The 15,742-nt window shown below is 48.4% G+C and overlaps 4 protein-coding genes across 4 annotated transcripts; 2 read left to right on the forward strand and 2 right to left on the reverse strand.

Moving 5' to 3' along the window:
• Window positions 1-3,807: 3,807 nt before the first annotated feature.
• HOO65_070533 (Poly(A) RNA polymerase cid13) lies at window positions 3,808-8,954 on the forward strand (the record flags this gene model as incomplete). Its single annotated transcript, XM_071004780.1, has 4 exons — window positions 3,808-5,377; window positions 5,521-5,562; window positions 5,677-5,895; window positions 5,974-8,954. 4 exons carry the CDS (start codon window positions 3,808-3,810, stop codon window positions 8,952-8,954), a joined length of 4,812 nt encoding a protein of 1,603 aa, XP_070857251.1.
• A 1,104-nt stretch (window positions 8,955-10,058) lies between these two features.
• On the reverse strand, window positions 10,059-11,098 carry HOO65_070534 (NAD(P)H-hydrate epimerase; the record flags this gene model as incomplete). Its single annotated transcript, XM_071005105.1, has 3 exons — window positions 10,059-10,474; window positions 10,919-11,027; window positions 11,087-11,098. The coding sequence occupies 3 exons, from the start codon at window positions 11,096-11,098 to the stop codon at window positions 10,059-10,061; spliced, it is 537 nt and encodes a 178-aa protein (XP_070857252.1).
• Window positions 11,099-11,690: 592 nt separating this feature from the next.
• HOO65_070535 (ribosomal protein S16) lies at window positions 11,691-12,155 on the forward strand (the record flags this gene model as incomplete). Its single annotated transcript, XM_071005197.1, has 2 exons — window positions 11,691-11,767; window positions 11,846-12,155. The coding sequence occupies 2 exons, from the start codon at window positions 11,691-11,693 to the stop codon at window positions 12,153-12,155; spliced, it is 387 nt and encodes a 128-aa protein (XP_070857253.1).
• Window positions 12,156-12,830: 675 nt separating this feature from the next.
• Window positions 12,831-14,388, reverse strand: HOO65_070536 (Vacuolar amino acid transporter 5; the record flags this gene model as incomplete). The annotated part of the gene is made up of 2 exons (XM_071005014.1): window positions 12,831-14,239; window positions 14,307-14,388. The coding sequence occupies 2 exons, from the start codon at window positions 14,386-14,388 to the stop codon at window positions 12,831-12,833; spliced, it is 1,491 nt and encodes a 496-aa protein (XP_070857254.1).
• Window positions 14,389-15,742: the final 1,354 nt, after the last annotated feature.

Here is a 15,742-nt window from a genome sequence, read left to right on the forward strand (position 1 = left end):
AGTTAACACAGGTACCGGGTACTGCTAGAATTATTGGCCAATTTCGTCCAATCTTGCTATGGATAGGGTTCCACTTCAAGGGGAGCTCCTCCTCTTATGTCTGGTCGTGGCCCCTCTGGCTCTTTTCGTCCTAGAGTTTTCGCCCTGCGTGAAGAGGGTAAATAGGGCATAGAAACTGTGTTGACTAGGGGAATGTTAGGGCGTTTTCCCAGATTAGACGGTGATTAGAGGGTTTTGACTTTAGGGTAATGCCACCTGTAACATGGGTTGGTGTGTTTGACACATTGTCCAATTTCCGTGGGGTCAACACAGCAGGCCAAGAGGGTGTGAGTAGGTTGAGAGCTGGGACTTCTTTCTTGACAGAGGCTCTTGGCTGTTAGCACCTATAGGCGTTTCATGGCATTATGTGGCTACAATCCCAGGCGAAGGGGGAAGGGAGGGGATGGGGACGGACAGCGGTGAGGAGATAGGAAGCAATAAATATAGCACTGGGGGCATTGGAAGGCATGAGAGCAAACAGGCCAAGGTGTCTGTGGTTGTCTGTGAGCCAGATGCTACTTCCATACGTAGGCATGTACGTGTGTGTGCGTGTATGCGCGTGTATTGTGTCGTGGGCGTATGTACACAATTTATGTACGGCCTGTACCTGTGTACATAGGTACTTGTGCTTGCACATTTGTGAATAAGTCCTTTGCTGGTTCTCTTTCTCCTTTGCCCACCAATCTCGGCTGTTCTCTATCAGTTATCAATACATATTGATCGTACGTATCAGCTACTTGCTTGCTCATTTGTGCTCGCTTCCTAGGCCACTGAACCCCATTGATGCCTGTCATTTGATTGAGGGGAGACTAGACAGACAAGCGATCAAAGGAAGAAAGAGGGCCAAAATAGGAAAGAGAGGATATCCTGTCCGAGCAAGTGCCCAGACAGCCAATTTGACGCTGGGTGTTGAAGGAGAGGAAGGCGTGGTGGGGTGTCTGAGCAGGACTGGTTGTTGCCTGTTACAGACAGAGGTAGATAGATAACGGGGGCTAGAGAGGCGAAAGAAAGGGAAAGTAGTGAAGAGGGCGAATGGGGACTAACGGGGACAACCACATAGAAGAAGCATGCATGCCAAAGTATCTCAGGGCATCTCTTGCTAGGAAGGAGGCCAAGGGAAAATTCTGCGCTCTTGCCCGTTGTAACAGCTCACGAACTTTTTGTTCCCGCGTCAACTTCCTTGTTCTCTCTTGGCCAAGCACCTTCTCTGTGCCCTGCTGCCCTGGTCCTTTGGACTGACTTTCATTGTTTGTCTGCTGGAAGATTGGCCAGTCGTTGATTTTCCTGCTTGTCTGTTTTCTCTGTCCTCTTGCTTGCTGCTAATACGGCCATCTTCGCATTCTTTGTGTCGTTCCCCCTCCTAGTCGTGCTTTTTTCCTTTCTTTTTCTTTCTTCTCTTTATTGCTTTCTTCCCTTGTCCCTTTGCCTCCTTGCTCTTGTGTTTCTTCTTTTTGGACGCCATCTCGCCGCTGTCTGTTTTTTTTCTTGGGGCCTGCAACTTTGCTTGCTTTTTGACTGTTCCTTTTAGTGCCTCTTTTTATTACCCAGCTCCCCTTTTTCATTCATCCTCTTATCACTCGTTTCGTTTCTTGTGTTGATCTTCGTTCTAGGCCTTGTCTTCTTTGCTTTTTCTTTTCTTTTGGCCTCTCTTTGGCTCTTGTCGTCATCGTCGTCGTTGTATCTTACAAGCTTCCGCCCGACCCCCCCGTTTTGTTGCCGCCGCCGCCCGTCCACGTGCACTTTCAAGTCCGGTCCAGTTGCAGTGCAGTCTACCGACAATCCTCACCCCCAGTCTACATACACACGCAAATACAGCGCAGCAAAAGCTTGCTTCCTGTGCTTGTTCTCATGCTGTACGTGCATACATAGCTGCATACGATCCGATCCTTTGCCTTGTGCTATCCACCATTTTTGTCGTCCATTGTCCATCGCCCGCCGCTTAGTCGCCAATTCATTACCCTTCTTGCTGTCTGGAACTCGTCTGGGATTCGCCTTGAAAGTAGCATCTGTTTTTTTTCTTCCCTGGAGCGAGTCGATCCCCCTCCCATATTGTGCAGACAAACAGACACCAATAAATAACCCGAGAAGAGCTCTTTGCTACTGCCTGTACACGCGCGACACTGCACAGCTGAAAGAAGAGAAAAAAAAAGAATCTAGGCCCTCTAGGCTTCGCTTGACAGAGACGAGACAGTATCGTTTTCACATTCCCGTCGACGAACAGCGACTTTTGCCATTGACCGCCCTGTTCCCTTCATATTGACTCAAATATCGACTCTTTGATATCGACATCCGAATCTGAAAGCTGGCGCCTTAGGAAATTATTTCCCTTTTTCTCTTTTCTGCTTCTGCTTTTTTCGCCTCCCCTTCGGTTTTCTTGACGTCAGCTCTATGGCCCAGCTTTGCTTACTTACAGCACCCTAAGCAAGCCTAAGTTCCTGAGTCAACCTCCTTCTCCAATCCAGCGATCCGAGTGAAAAAAAAAAGAAAGAAACAAAGAAAAGCTCCCTCTGTTTGCTGTTGTTTTTCCTCTTTTCTTTTTTCTTGCACCTACACGAGTTCCTCCACCAATCGACTTTCAAGCTTGAGTATACGAGGTCAGTGAAAGCAACCCTATTTCTGTCACCACACCAGCACTACTATTGCTACTATTGCTACTATACCACCTAGCATCACCATTGGCAGTAGTAATAATACCTATTCTCTTTCTTTTCGCATTCGATCCTCTCCCGTCTGCCCTATGTATCACAACCAACAACAACCGCACCCTTCTATATTGCTTGATTCTCTCTCTCTTCCTGTTTCTTCCTTTCAACCACCTGTCCGCCTTGAAAGACCAGGATTTCAACTCCTACAATGATTGGCCCTGTCCTCTGTTAAACTCCCCACACTTCCTCTAACTTGTAAATTCCATTTGCCTCCTCTTGTCTCGTCTGTTCTCCTCTTTGACCTTCAACATCCACTCTGAAAGCCCGCCTCTTCAAGAAATCGCAAAAATTCAGACCCAAATCAGAAGCTAGAGCCCCTCCCATCCCCAGTTAAAACGAAGGAGAAAAAAAAAGCAGGAGACCCAAGGAATCTAAAGGCTCAATTGAACTCGTTTAGTTGTGCTCTTTCTGGCTGCTTCTCTTTGGCCAAAGTCCGATTTTAGTGTGGCTCTTCCCCCATAATTCAACCCTCAAACCCTCAGCTTTCTATGAATCTTTTCCTTGCCGACAGTTCATCCATCTGTCTAGTTTTTCTGTCCTGAAACTTTGCCTTGACTTTACTTTCCTTGTTTTGCTTTGATTTGCTTTTCTTTGATTTGCTTTGCCTTTTCTTGGTTGTCTTGTCGGCCCGCACAACGCCCTTTTGTACTTGTTTACTAGGCACTTTTTGCTAACGTTGATTCATCTTTTGGTGTTAATATCCAGCCATCCGAGCTTTGTCCTTATCATCCTTGCCGTCTCTTTTACCGACAATCTTTTTCTCTTTCTTTCTCCTTCTCTCTTTCGCCTGGTTTTGTAAGAGCAGAGCCGAATCGAAGCACTGGCGAGAATAAGACCAGCCAACCTACACGACACAACACCACAAGCAAGCCACTAGACTTGGTGCTCGCTCCTGTCCTGTCCTGTCCTGTCCTGTCCTTTTTTTTTTGCCCTTGATACTGTTGCTGTTTTTTTTTTCGTTCCTAAGTCTCTTTCCCTTACTCCCTAATACCAACAACAACAAACAACATTCAACTTGCTCTGCTCGCCGTTCTGTTGGCAGTAGAGCCCGAGCTTCCGGTAAATGGACAGTCGGTCAACCACCACGGCTGATACTTCTTATCCCGTTTCTCCTTGGAATTTCCCCCCTGGCTCAGGTCCTGTGTCAGTTGCCACTCCGGCCTCGTCTTCGACTGCCATTGAGGCCTCTGGGCCTAGCCCTCACCATATTTACGCTGCTTCGTCCTTTGCTCCAAACCCGCATTACCCATCCGACGCCTCGTTCTTGGCCCACCACCAGAGCCTTCAGTCATATCTCCGTGCTTTGAACTCAGATCCTAGCAGCATCTACGACCGTCTCCAGCACTACAACAGCCTCGTTTCCCCTGGCCGAGGCGGCGGGATTACGACACAACAACTTTTGCCTGTGACTCCATCCTCCCAAGCATCCCCCGTTGTCCTTCAGGCTCCCTTTCGCACATTACCTCAGTCTCAAAAACAACAGCATCATCAACATCAACAGCAGCAGCAGCAACAACAACAACAAACAGCCATAGCTACTCCCTCATCTGCCGCGTCGCCTACGCCTCGCTCTGGTTCTGGGCTGGCCTCCAAGGCTTCTATCAAGGATTGTAGTTCGTCCACAAAAGTAAGCCAGGGTCAGGGTGGACATGGGAATAAAGCCACAGCCGATACGAGAATAGACAAAAACCCTCGAGTTGTAGCAATTCCCCAACACACTAACACAGAAAATAATTGCACTGAGGCTGAGAAGGAAAAAGAAAAAACTGGAGATCGGGACTGCGAACCTCTCAAACAAGGAAAAAAAGACACCGTGACGACGACCAAGACCAAAATGCCTTCCAAGGGCAACAACAATGCCCCTTCTTCTAATGCTGCTCAGAATGCGACGTTGCCTTCGCCCTCAGCACCATCAGTCTCACAACAGTCTACACCAATATCTCAACATCCAGTCTCAGCCTCGGCAAAAAACTCGGATGCTAAAGTAACTGCACGGCATCACAGCACCGCTTGCATCAATTCCAACTCAAAATCCAACTCGGCCACAGGTGGCGGCCGTCAAACACCAACTGAAAAGCCGTCAAATGCCGAGCTTCTGCCACCAAAGGCATCATTACCAACGAGGTCAAGCCATCTACAAAGCCAAAATGCAACAACGCACTCTAATTCAGTGCCATCAACCCCCAATCAGCATGGCCGGAACTTTTCGTTCGAATCTCGGGATCCATCTCCCAATGCCGCAACAAACCACTCTCCACGATCCGCGTATTCCGAAACAAACCCTTCGTTACCATCTCTGCGGCCGCTCCCACCTCGCGACAATTCCTGTCCTTATGAAACTGCTCAGTTCAATTCCCGTCGTCGGATACCATACAATAAGGGGAGTGACCCCCTGGAGAAGATTGATTTGGATAAGGTCAAGAGCGAGCTGACGCCGGCAGAAGATGAGAAGCTCACTGGTGCCGTAATGAAGCTCTACTCCGAGTTAGTTCCTAAGCCGGAGAATGAGGCACGTCGGACTATGTTGATGAACAAGTTGGAGCGTTTGTTCAATGAAGAATGGCCTGGCCACGATATTCGTGTCCATTTGTTTGGCTCGTCTGGCAACTTGTTGTGCTCTGACGATTCTGACGGTAAGATAACTCATCACCCATCTGCCACTTACATCACAAGAGATATATTGACTGCATCAATCATGCTGCTTGACTCTTTACTAACAATTTGTTATCCATCTACGTTTCTCTAGTTGACATTTGCATTACTACAACGTGGAAAGAAATGGAAGATGTATGCAAAATTGCAGGTCTTCTTGCTAACCGTAAGTACACATGCTGAGCCTTGGCCTTTCACCAACCAAACAGCCAACAATGCACACCTTTCCCCTTCCCTTCGTCCTCTTAGCTAACCAATACCTTCCTTCCCTACTCTTTAGGTGGAATGGAAAAGGTCGTCTGTATCTCAGCCGCAAAGGTACCAATTGTCAAAATTTGGGATCCTGAGCTGAGGCTTGCCTGTGATATGAACGTCAATAACACTCTAGCTCTTGACAACACACGCATGGTGCGCACGTATGTCGATATGGATGATCGCATACGGCCATTGGCCATGGCCATCAAACATTGGACGAGACGTCGAATCATAAACGATGCTGGTAATTATTTTATCCTTATATGATTTCAGTATTACCTCTTCCCTCGTTCATTCCTCTAACCTAATTTCTCTTTCTTAGCATTCGGCGGAACACTCAGTTCTTATACTTGGATCTGCCTAATAATTGCTTTTCTACAACTTCGCGAGCCGCCTGTTGTCCCAAGTCTTCACAACAAGAAATATCCTCGGCTTCCCCGAAAAGCAGGCGCTTCCGAAAGTCCCTTTGCCGACGATATTGCAAAAATGCGTGGGTTTGGTAAAAACAACAAGTCGTCCGTTGGCAGTTTGTTATTCCAGTTTTTTCGTTTCTATGGTCACGAATTTGACTATAACAAGTTTGTGCTTTCTGTGCGTCAAGGTCAGCCATTGACCAAGAAACACAAAAACTGGCAACACAGCCTAAATAATCAACTTTGCGTTGAAGAGCCTTTCAACACCAGCCGGAATCTGGGCAACACTGCCGACGAGTACTCATTTAGGGGTCTGCATGAGGAAATCCGTCGGGCCTTTGACCTAGTCTCGGAAGCCAAGCTAGATGAGTGCTGTGAGCAATACGTCTTCCCCAAGGAGGAGGAGCGTCCTGCTTTTACGCGCCAGACGTTTCGGCCCGTCATGATGAGAAGCTCGAGCCAGAGCCACAGCGGAAGTAGAGGTGGTCGCGGTGGCCATGGCGGTCGAGGTAGACACTCGAACAACATGCGCAATGGTGGCTCAAACCGACGCTCATCAACTGCAACTTATGATCAGGCTGGGGGTAGTCTCCAGCAACAACAGCAACAACAACAACAACAACAACAACAACAGCAACAGCATGCTCAGTCCCAGGCCCAAGCCCAACTTTTTATGACCCAAGGAATGCCCCCAGACCTCCAGTGGTACTCCATGGACTACAACATGTTCATGAACCAGGCAGCCCATGCCCAATTCTTTGCGCAAAATTTATATCCTCAGCAAATGGTTGTCTTGCCACAAGCCAGTCAGCAGACACAGACCGGTCAACAGCCATCTATGTCCCAAACTCCTCATGGCCAAGGACAGCAACCAAACCAACAACATCACCGTCTACAGTCTAGTACTGCTAGCTCATCCAATGAACGGTCTAGGACAAATTCCGTTGACGCTGTTTCAACACCAGCAGCTTCCATGTTCCCTATGATTTGGGCTATGTACACTCCAGGAATGGTTGCTGCTGCTTATCCTCAAACCCCCTCTGTCACGTCAACACCCACCGCTTCTACGCCAATGGAGCTCCGTCGCGGAATGAACAGGGCCTCTATCAGTAGTCAGGCTGATGCTGTTGGTAGCTCGCTTAGATCACAATCTCAACCTGCATCCCGCCCTACTACAGCTCAATCAGCATCCCCTAGTGGTGCATATATGGGCCCAGTTGCCCACATCCCAGGACAGGCGTCCCTTGGCTCACGGTTGAATGGCAGCGGATCTTTGCCTCCTCTCTCAATCCCTGCATATTTGCCTATAGATGATGGTGCCGACAATTCCACCCCTACCCCTAAAGCCAATCCTGAAATAGACCGCAATGTCACTGTTGAGGCTGATTTGGCTAATGGGTCCTCTTATGGTATACCTAGCGAACCCATAATTATCACATCAGCATCCGACGTTCTGCCTCCACCGCCTCCACCTGTCTCGGCCCGCCGCAAGTCATCTGACATCCATATGATGGTTGATCGTAGAATGCGTCGCGAAAAATCACGGTCTCCTTCTCCCATGGGAACACGTCATCGAGCCCTCTCTGCTAGCGGTGGCGGCATTGCCACCATGGTGGCCTCTTCTCCGCCCTTGCAGCAAAACATGCAACAACTCTCTAGCAGTCAAACACTAGCTCATGCCCCTATAATCAAAGGCTCCTTGCTCAAGACAAGCACAGCTATATCGCAGACTCAGCCTTCTCAAGCGGAGCTATCAAGCACCAGCGAATCCCCAACGCCTCTAAACGAATATGACTCTTCATTAGGCCTAGGCATCCGCAATAATGCACCATCTGCTACACCTACAGCTAGTGTCACTTCAACACCAATTGCAGCGTCTACTCCAGCCTCCATACAGTCGCCAGGAACCCTCCCTGTGTCAGGGCCTCCTCCCATTGTCAATGGCACTAATGCTGTTCCTGTCGCTTTATGTACCACGCCATTTGCAGATGACGGGCATATGAGCCGTGTTCCCACACATATGCCATACTACCACATGATGCAAACATATGAGTACCCGCAACATGGTCAGATGGCCTTCCGCTCATCTTCCATGCTCCCTCAGGTTTCAGCTATCAGTCCTTCTGATATGGGCTATAACATGGCCTCGAGTGCATCACAGCAGCAACAGCAATCACATCAATTCCAGCAAACTTTAAGTCCATTGCATGTCGCCCAAGCCTCGTCTCAACCTTCCTCACAGGCCTCCCCGCTGGCTGATCTGAAGCAATCATCGTCAGATCTCCAGTCCTCATCACAAGCACTGTCCCCTGTGTATGAACACAAGTCTGCCATTCCAACCCCGACAGCCTCTAAGCGAGCCGAGCCCATTACACCTACCACGACTACCCCTATGGTCTTGCCTGCCAATTCTTCTGTTGCTCCTGTGGCTCATGCTCAATCTTCAAAACCAGAAATGGAATCGAATGGAGTGACGAAGTCGGAGCTCGCCAAGAAAGGCCCAAGTGGTGGCTCTGATAGCAAGTCTAATAGCCGAGGCAATAATGGAGGCAAGCAGAATACAAGCGGTAATGGGAACCAATCCCAAGGCGGCCTCAAAACCTCTACGGGGAAAAAAAGCCGCAACGCTAGTGATGGCCCAAAAGAAGGGCCTACAGCTGTTCATAACAATAGTACCGTCTCTAACCACAGCGACAAGGATTCCGAATCGGCGTCGCGCAACGGAAATAGCAGTCACTATGGTACAGAAAGCAGCAAGCAGTGGAGTAGACAGAAGAGCCGCAAAAAGGGCGGATCTTCCAGCGAAGGCAAGGGCCAGAGCCAACTGAGTCTTGTGTCACCTAATGCCGAACAGCCGCCCAAAGATGATGCTGAGCGTAAGGGCGGATGAGTGGACGAAGATGCGGATTGAATGGGGATTCTGCGTGGAACAAGAGAACACTATGAACGGTGTGCTGGCTTTGTCTTTTTTTTGCTCCTTTCCTGATTCTCTTTCTTCTTTGGTACGACTATGACTACGACGAAACAACGACAAGCATATATAAATAACACTGTCATCAACAACAATGTCAACGGTTGCCACGAACAAACGATCGGTTTTTGACTCAACACACTGGAGTCTAGGGTTTTTATGGTTCTTCGGCTTGTCCCAACCTACTTTTTTTTTTCCTTTTCTCTCCTGAAGTTGACCTTTTTACGCCAGATAGATTGTGCTGATGACCTTTCTGTACGACGATGTCATGAATTCATCACCACACTTTGCATTATTCCCTCTTCTTTTCCTGCTTATTGTTTTACTGGTTTTTTTTCGTTTCGATTCTTGCAATTGGTTTATTCATATGTATCGAGTGGCGTCATTGTTTACTAGAATATATTGTCTGAGACGTAGAAGCTGGAACCCTCATTCATACGTTGGTATACATACAGGGACTTGCGGGTTTTTTGTATGAAGCGATTCGAAGTATTGTTTCAATTGATTATTTTATCCCATCTTATGTCAATTTACAGATGCGCGTACATGTACTATAAGCAAAAAAGAACTTTGAACAAGACAAGCTCGGTACCGGTAGTCAGCAAGCATTGTAACAGAGTCAAAGTCGATGATTGTCGTACGAGATATGCTGTGAAACATTAGATGAAGTGACGTTGCCTTTTGCGAAGATATGTAGAAGAAACTGGCGCCCTCTTAGTAGGCAATAACGTTATAATGAAGTCTCGGCTTTACTAGCGACATGAACTCCTCTTGCTTTGGGAAGGCACGACGGACAGGGTGGGTCTAGGCCTTGGTATGAATATCCTTGTGCGACATATGTGCCCTCTGTGGCGGTTTGCAAGAAAAGTAGAAGCTTCGAGGGGCTTCTTTTGAGAGGAATGGATGGTTAGCGTAGCGTCTGTATCACATAGCCCTCTCATAACGTTAGTCAGCTTATGTAAATTCAGGAGTCCAGACCCAGGTCGACCACGATAGAGACACTCTCCAAGCAAGCCAGTGTTTTTAGTTTTCCACTCGTCGGCCCGCCTCGTCTATCTCAACCACCTGCTCTAGGCCCTGATATGGCGGCACCTCAAAGCCATATCGTTCTGCCACTTCCCGCCCTACAAAACGCCCGCCAATGAAATGACGCCCCTTGAACATCCGGACCAGCGGCTTTGGCGCTGTTAAGCTTACCAACGTCGCTGGGTGGAAGTCACAGCCAAGATTTCCAGCAGGCGGTGGGCCACTGTGAATATCCCATGAGGATGGTGCGTCAATAGACGTCACCGGCACCGAAGTCGAGGCCAGCTGGCTGATAACGCTACGGAACGGCTCACGCACAGGTCCACTAAAAGAAAACCCGAAAATGGCATCGACCACGTGATCAGCGCTGCCAAGCGCGTCGGAGAAGTCGTTAGAAAAGGGGATAGAAAGGTCTTGGAGTTGTTTGGTCAGGCGCTAGTTGGTCGGGCGTTAGAAGGTAACTTGTTTTGACGCAGGGGAGGTGGGGGATAAAGCAAGCACCTGATAAAGCTCGTTCGATGGTCTTTTGGGGTAATACACAGTAGGTGTGTAACCGTACATGTGCAGATGGCGTGCAGCGACGAGCCCGTCACCGCCTGAAAAATATGTTAGCCCTAGCGTGTGTATGGCATGATGAGGTTAGGTGTGACTAGCTAACCATTGTTTCCCGGGCCAACAGCAACGAGCACCCGTGGCCCTTTGCTAATAGGATGGACTTTGAAAACTACGTCATCAAACGAAATAGGGTGTGGTTAGCTGCTGTGAGTCTTGGGGCGTGGATCTCCCTGGACAGGAAAAAAGGATGCCCTCAACTTCATGGGCATATATCAACAGGTTTTTTTTAAGGTGCAACATACTTGCCTGGCTCACGGCTAGGCCTGCTAATTCCATAAGTTGGTCGATGGAGAAGGCGCCGCTAGACATGAGCTCAGCGTCCAGGGCGGCGGCGGCTTTAGCGCCAAGGGTCTAAAGAGTGTTAATCAACACAAAGCAATTAATCCTGAGGGCAAGTTTTTCCAACATACCTTGAGAGTCATTTTTACAATCAAAAACGACAACTATAATGCAAATCAGCGCAGAGCGATTATGGATTGTATGTTCTATGCAGAGAAGTGGCTTTACAAGTTGAGCTACTAGTAGCTGCAGGTTACCACGCCACTTTGTGAAGCATCAGCATACAGTGCGAGCTGACGTGGGCTGACTCTCTTCTATGAAACCGGCAAATCACTCTGTGTAAGCCGATATCTAGCTCCAGGTGAAATCCCAAAGTACCACTCGTCGTTTCTCTTACTTTATTGTATCCTCTAACCCTAAGTACTACAGCTCATACAGCACTTCATTGCTATTCATTTGTAGCTGTGCGACACAGTGCGCTATTGAAATTCACACTTGGTCAACACCATAATCTACCGAGGATCTACCGCTATCATCCGCCCCACTAAAGCAAACCTCCAAGGAAAAGCATCATCACCAAAATTCCAGCGGCGAGGAAAAGAAGAAAATAAAAAGAGCAAGTACCCAACAAGTCCCACAAGAAGAAGCTCAATTGTGGCTGCAATTTTTTACCTAGCGAAGGGAAACGGATATCAACTACTCGCATCAATTCATTTCTAATTCTCACATCCCACAATGGTCGTCAAAATCCGCCTTGCTCGCTTTGGTCGCCGGAACCAGCCCGTATACAACATCGTCGTAGCCCAAGCCCGGTAAGCCTTGTGTTTCCCCCCATTTGTCCTTGTATTTTACTAGGTAATTGACTAACCATCGCCCTCTATCTCATGCAGAACGGCCCGTAACTCTCGCCCTCTCGAGGTCATCGGCACCTACGACCCGATCCCTCGTGCAGACCCCTACGCCGCCGCGGCAGCAGCAACCCAGGGCGCACCGCCCCCTAAACTGCACAAGGACATCCAACTGGATCTGACACGCGCTCGCTACTGGCTCGGTGTTGGCGCGCAGCCCAGCGAGCCGGCTTGGCGGCTACTAGCCATGGTAGGGCTGTTGCCTAACAAAGTCTGGGGAAAGCCGAAACCGTCAACTATGCCGTTGGGCAGCGAGCCAATCGAGAAGGCTCAGCAGAAGCAACAGCAGTAGGTGGCATAACGGCAGCGATCTAAAGGGGGTTGGGAAGGGCCCAGAAGGCGGCGGCGGTCTTGCCCTAACTTGCCTAGCAAGATGTAGCCATTTGCCTCCGAACCACGCTCATACCCATTTCCTCACGCGCCCAACGCCTTGTTCCCTTTCGTTTTTGTTATTATTTTGTGCATCTCATGCCTCTTTCATCTCTCTATGGCTTTTTCTAGCCGTCTGCTTTTTCTCTGCGCTTCGAATTTAGCTCGCCGTGGACCGGGTTGAGCCTTGTACCAACACCATTCATCTACTACGCTTTTCTTCTCATCTTCCTTCCCTCCCTCCCTCCCTTCCTCCAGGTCAAAGAAAGAACGCCGTCATACTGTGTTATTTCTCTTCTAAAAATGTATCATAAACCTGTTCTTCTTTACGTTGTCTAGCTATTATACTCCAAAACACAATTCTACGCTTTTCGTTAAGACAGTGCTTTCAAAATAGATTCGATTCATTTGATAACATAGGGAACATATGACGTAAAACAGATAATACAACATCTCCAAAATCAGCAAACCCCTATCCCGATCAATAATGATAGCATGGACAGCATCAGCCCACATCACATGCAAGAAACAAAGATAAACGGAGACGGACGATCCCGTCAAACAAAAGAAAAAAAAAACAACAGCACAGGCTCTCTGCTTAGTGCGACTTCATTCCCAAGAAGATGTTCATTGACAGGCACGTGATCATAACACAGATGCCATAGGCAACTAGAGCCAGAGCCATCTTGCGAAGCACGCCGGGGTTGATATGCTCGAGATCCAGCCGCCAATGCCGGCGCCACTGGTTTAGCTTCGCCAAGCCACTGCCCGAAATCACTGTCTCCACTACGGAATTATCGTCGTCATCGTCATCAGCAAACTCTTCGTTGATGTCGTCATCAGCTTTGGCCAGGCGCTGGTGATGCACACTATCGGGATCACTGATCTTATAGTAGAAGAGTCCCGGCAGAATGAAACTAATGCTGGTTGAGCCAGTGCTACCTACATAGGCCAAGACACGATCAAGGCTAGTGACGTTGATAGCCGTAGTATAGCTAGCAACGAGAAGTGCTGTAGTAATGAGAGCAAAACGGATCTCGGACATGGCGCCGACAGGGTGGTCGCTAATAGCAGCAGCGCTAGGATTGAGCAGCGATCGACCGGCGGCAGACCCTGGGCGGACATGCTCACGGGAGTTTGCGTTAGGACGCCACTTGAAGACAGCATCTATCGAGGCGCGGCACGGGTGAACCTGGAGGGGGATGGAAAAGGTCACAAGGACTACGATAGCTGCTTTTCCAATTGTCGAGGCAACATTAGGCGTGTACATGGAAATAATGTTGCCAACCACCGAGTTTCCAAAGGTCATGTAGCCCGTTATGGCAACTAGAATGTATACCGAGGCAGCCGAGCCAATGCTAGCCCCCACAACAGCACCAACAGTGCTAGGCGAGTTATCCTGGAGCTCGTTGAGAATAGAAAACATGTTCTGGTGGCACGTGTACGCAAAAATGACTACTGGCAGGGACCCAAGCATGGCTGCAGGGCTTTCCCAGCCAACGACCCGGATTTCCTTGGCTGGAGCAAGTTGATCAACAGAGAAATGGTACACGACTAGAATCACAAGATATCCAATGGAAACTAATGCCACAACGCTGGTATACTTGAGAGAGTCTAGACGCTTGAGGAAGCTGAGCGGGATAATAGCCAGCATAAAGACAGTAATCCAGAACCCACGGTCCATGAGATAGCCTACCTGCTCGAAGTTAGGGTTGAATCCAAGCATGACACCAGGCATGAGATCACCGATGATTATAATGTAGGAAACACCAACACCAAAGCACTTGATGGCGATGGCAGCATCAAATATGATAGACGCATTTGGATAAGTGAGTTGTGACAATGCAAAGAACGAGGAGCTTCCACGATCCAAATAGCGCGCACATCGAGACTGAAGATACAGACCGAAGGCAGACATCATTCCAGACCATATAATGACAAAGACACCAAGCATAATGCCCATGTGGGATATAGCAGCAGGCATGGCAAGAGTACCAGCACCAATAACTAAAGAGATAGAGTAGGGTATGTTAGAGCGTAATCAAGAATCAACGCAGTTTTAGGCTTCACATACTAGTGTTTAGAAGATTTACGATACTGGACTGGATAGTGGCCTGGCCACCACCGTCTTTGGCACCATGTCGCCGAGTTCTCATACTGTTGCCCATTGGTTGGGCCTGTGGTCTGGTTATAGTGTGATAATTGGTCATTTGGCTTTTGCAAGAATGAAAGACGAGTTTACCGAGGCCTCTCAGAGCAGCCAGGGTGATATGCGAGTTATATTAGGAGCCGGGCGTAGTATTAACGAGAGACGCAAGGCCGACCGGCAGTTACTGGCAGTAGGTAAGACTCCAGCGAGTTTGACACGGAATGCGTCGATGGTGAGAGACAAGACGGCAAGATCGGAGTTAGAATCAGGGTTCTGTAGGCGATTTATCGGCTTATCGTAAGGACAAGAACATCGATTCAAGTCAAGTACATGGAAGAATCAGAGCCGGTCGCTTGTATAATATAAAAGTCTAAAGATAGGAAACGGATGCCGCGGCACAGGAACTAAAAATCAGAGCGGATTTCGAAGGCCCACGATGACAGGAATAGGCTGGCGTCACCTAAGCCGTGGTTGTATAGAATGGCGGGATAATGTATGTATGATAATGAGGCAAGCCAAAAGCGAAGACGGCGCTGAAGTAACGAAGGCAGGCTTGGGTCGCAATGCAAGATAAGACGTAGTATGGAATAAAAAGAGCGCAAAAGCGAGAGACTGGATAAATAAATGATAAAGGAACACAAATCGAAGATGGTGTGATTGTTTTCGATGCCGTTGCAGTAGCGATGAAGTCCGAATAAAAGAGGACAAAACAGAGACCAACCACAAGACTAAGACAGCCAGAATCCGTGATGCTTAAGCCCTTGCATAGTAGCCCTGCTGAGTCATGCAACCTAGCCAAACTTCAGCCTTGCCCCCAAACGACCAGCACAAATTCAATGATCACGAGATTCAATACCTCTTCGGCTTTTGAGAGAGAAATGACCAGCGTGTTTCTTGAGTTTTCCCTGAGATTTTTTTTTCTCCTTCACCATTTCTAATTTAACTTTCTTTTTTGAAGTTAACAAGGCTGAGGGTCCGTGAACAGAGAGACTTACAAGGCTAGCCAATAGCCAGCACAACATCAACCATAGTGGGCCTTTCTCTTTAATTTTAGCACCAACAGGGCCAAGGCGTAAGATATCGTCTGGGGCTTCTTTAGTTGATTCCGCCAAGCACGACAATAATAATGCCCATCAGAGACACTCGACAAGTAAGCTATCCAAAACAAACTCAAGCGTAAAAGATCGCATCTCTATGTGCACTATGTGGACTACACCCGTTTATCTTTAGAACACCAACAGCTATGGACAGTATAAGGCCGGTAATTTCATGTTTTCCCGTCAGATATCCGTAGTGTGCGTAAATAGCATCGCCGCCATGTTCCCAAACTGTTGAGCCGATAGCTCTGGTTTTTTTAAGAA

The sequence above is a fragment of the Ceratocystis lukuohia genome (genome assembly GCF_044167205.1).
Source record: "Ceratocystis lukuohia strain C4212 chromosome Unknown Supercontig7_pilon, whole genome shotgun sequence".
Classification (NCBI taxonomy): Eukaryota; Fungi; Ascomycota; class Sordariomycetes; order Microascales; family Ceratocystidaceae; genus Ceratocystis; species Ceratocystis lukuohia.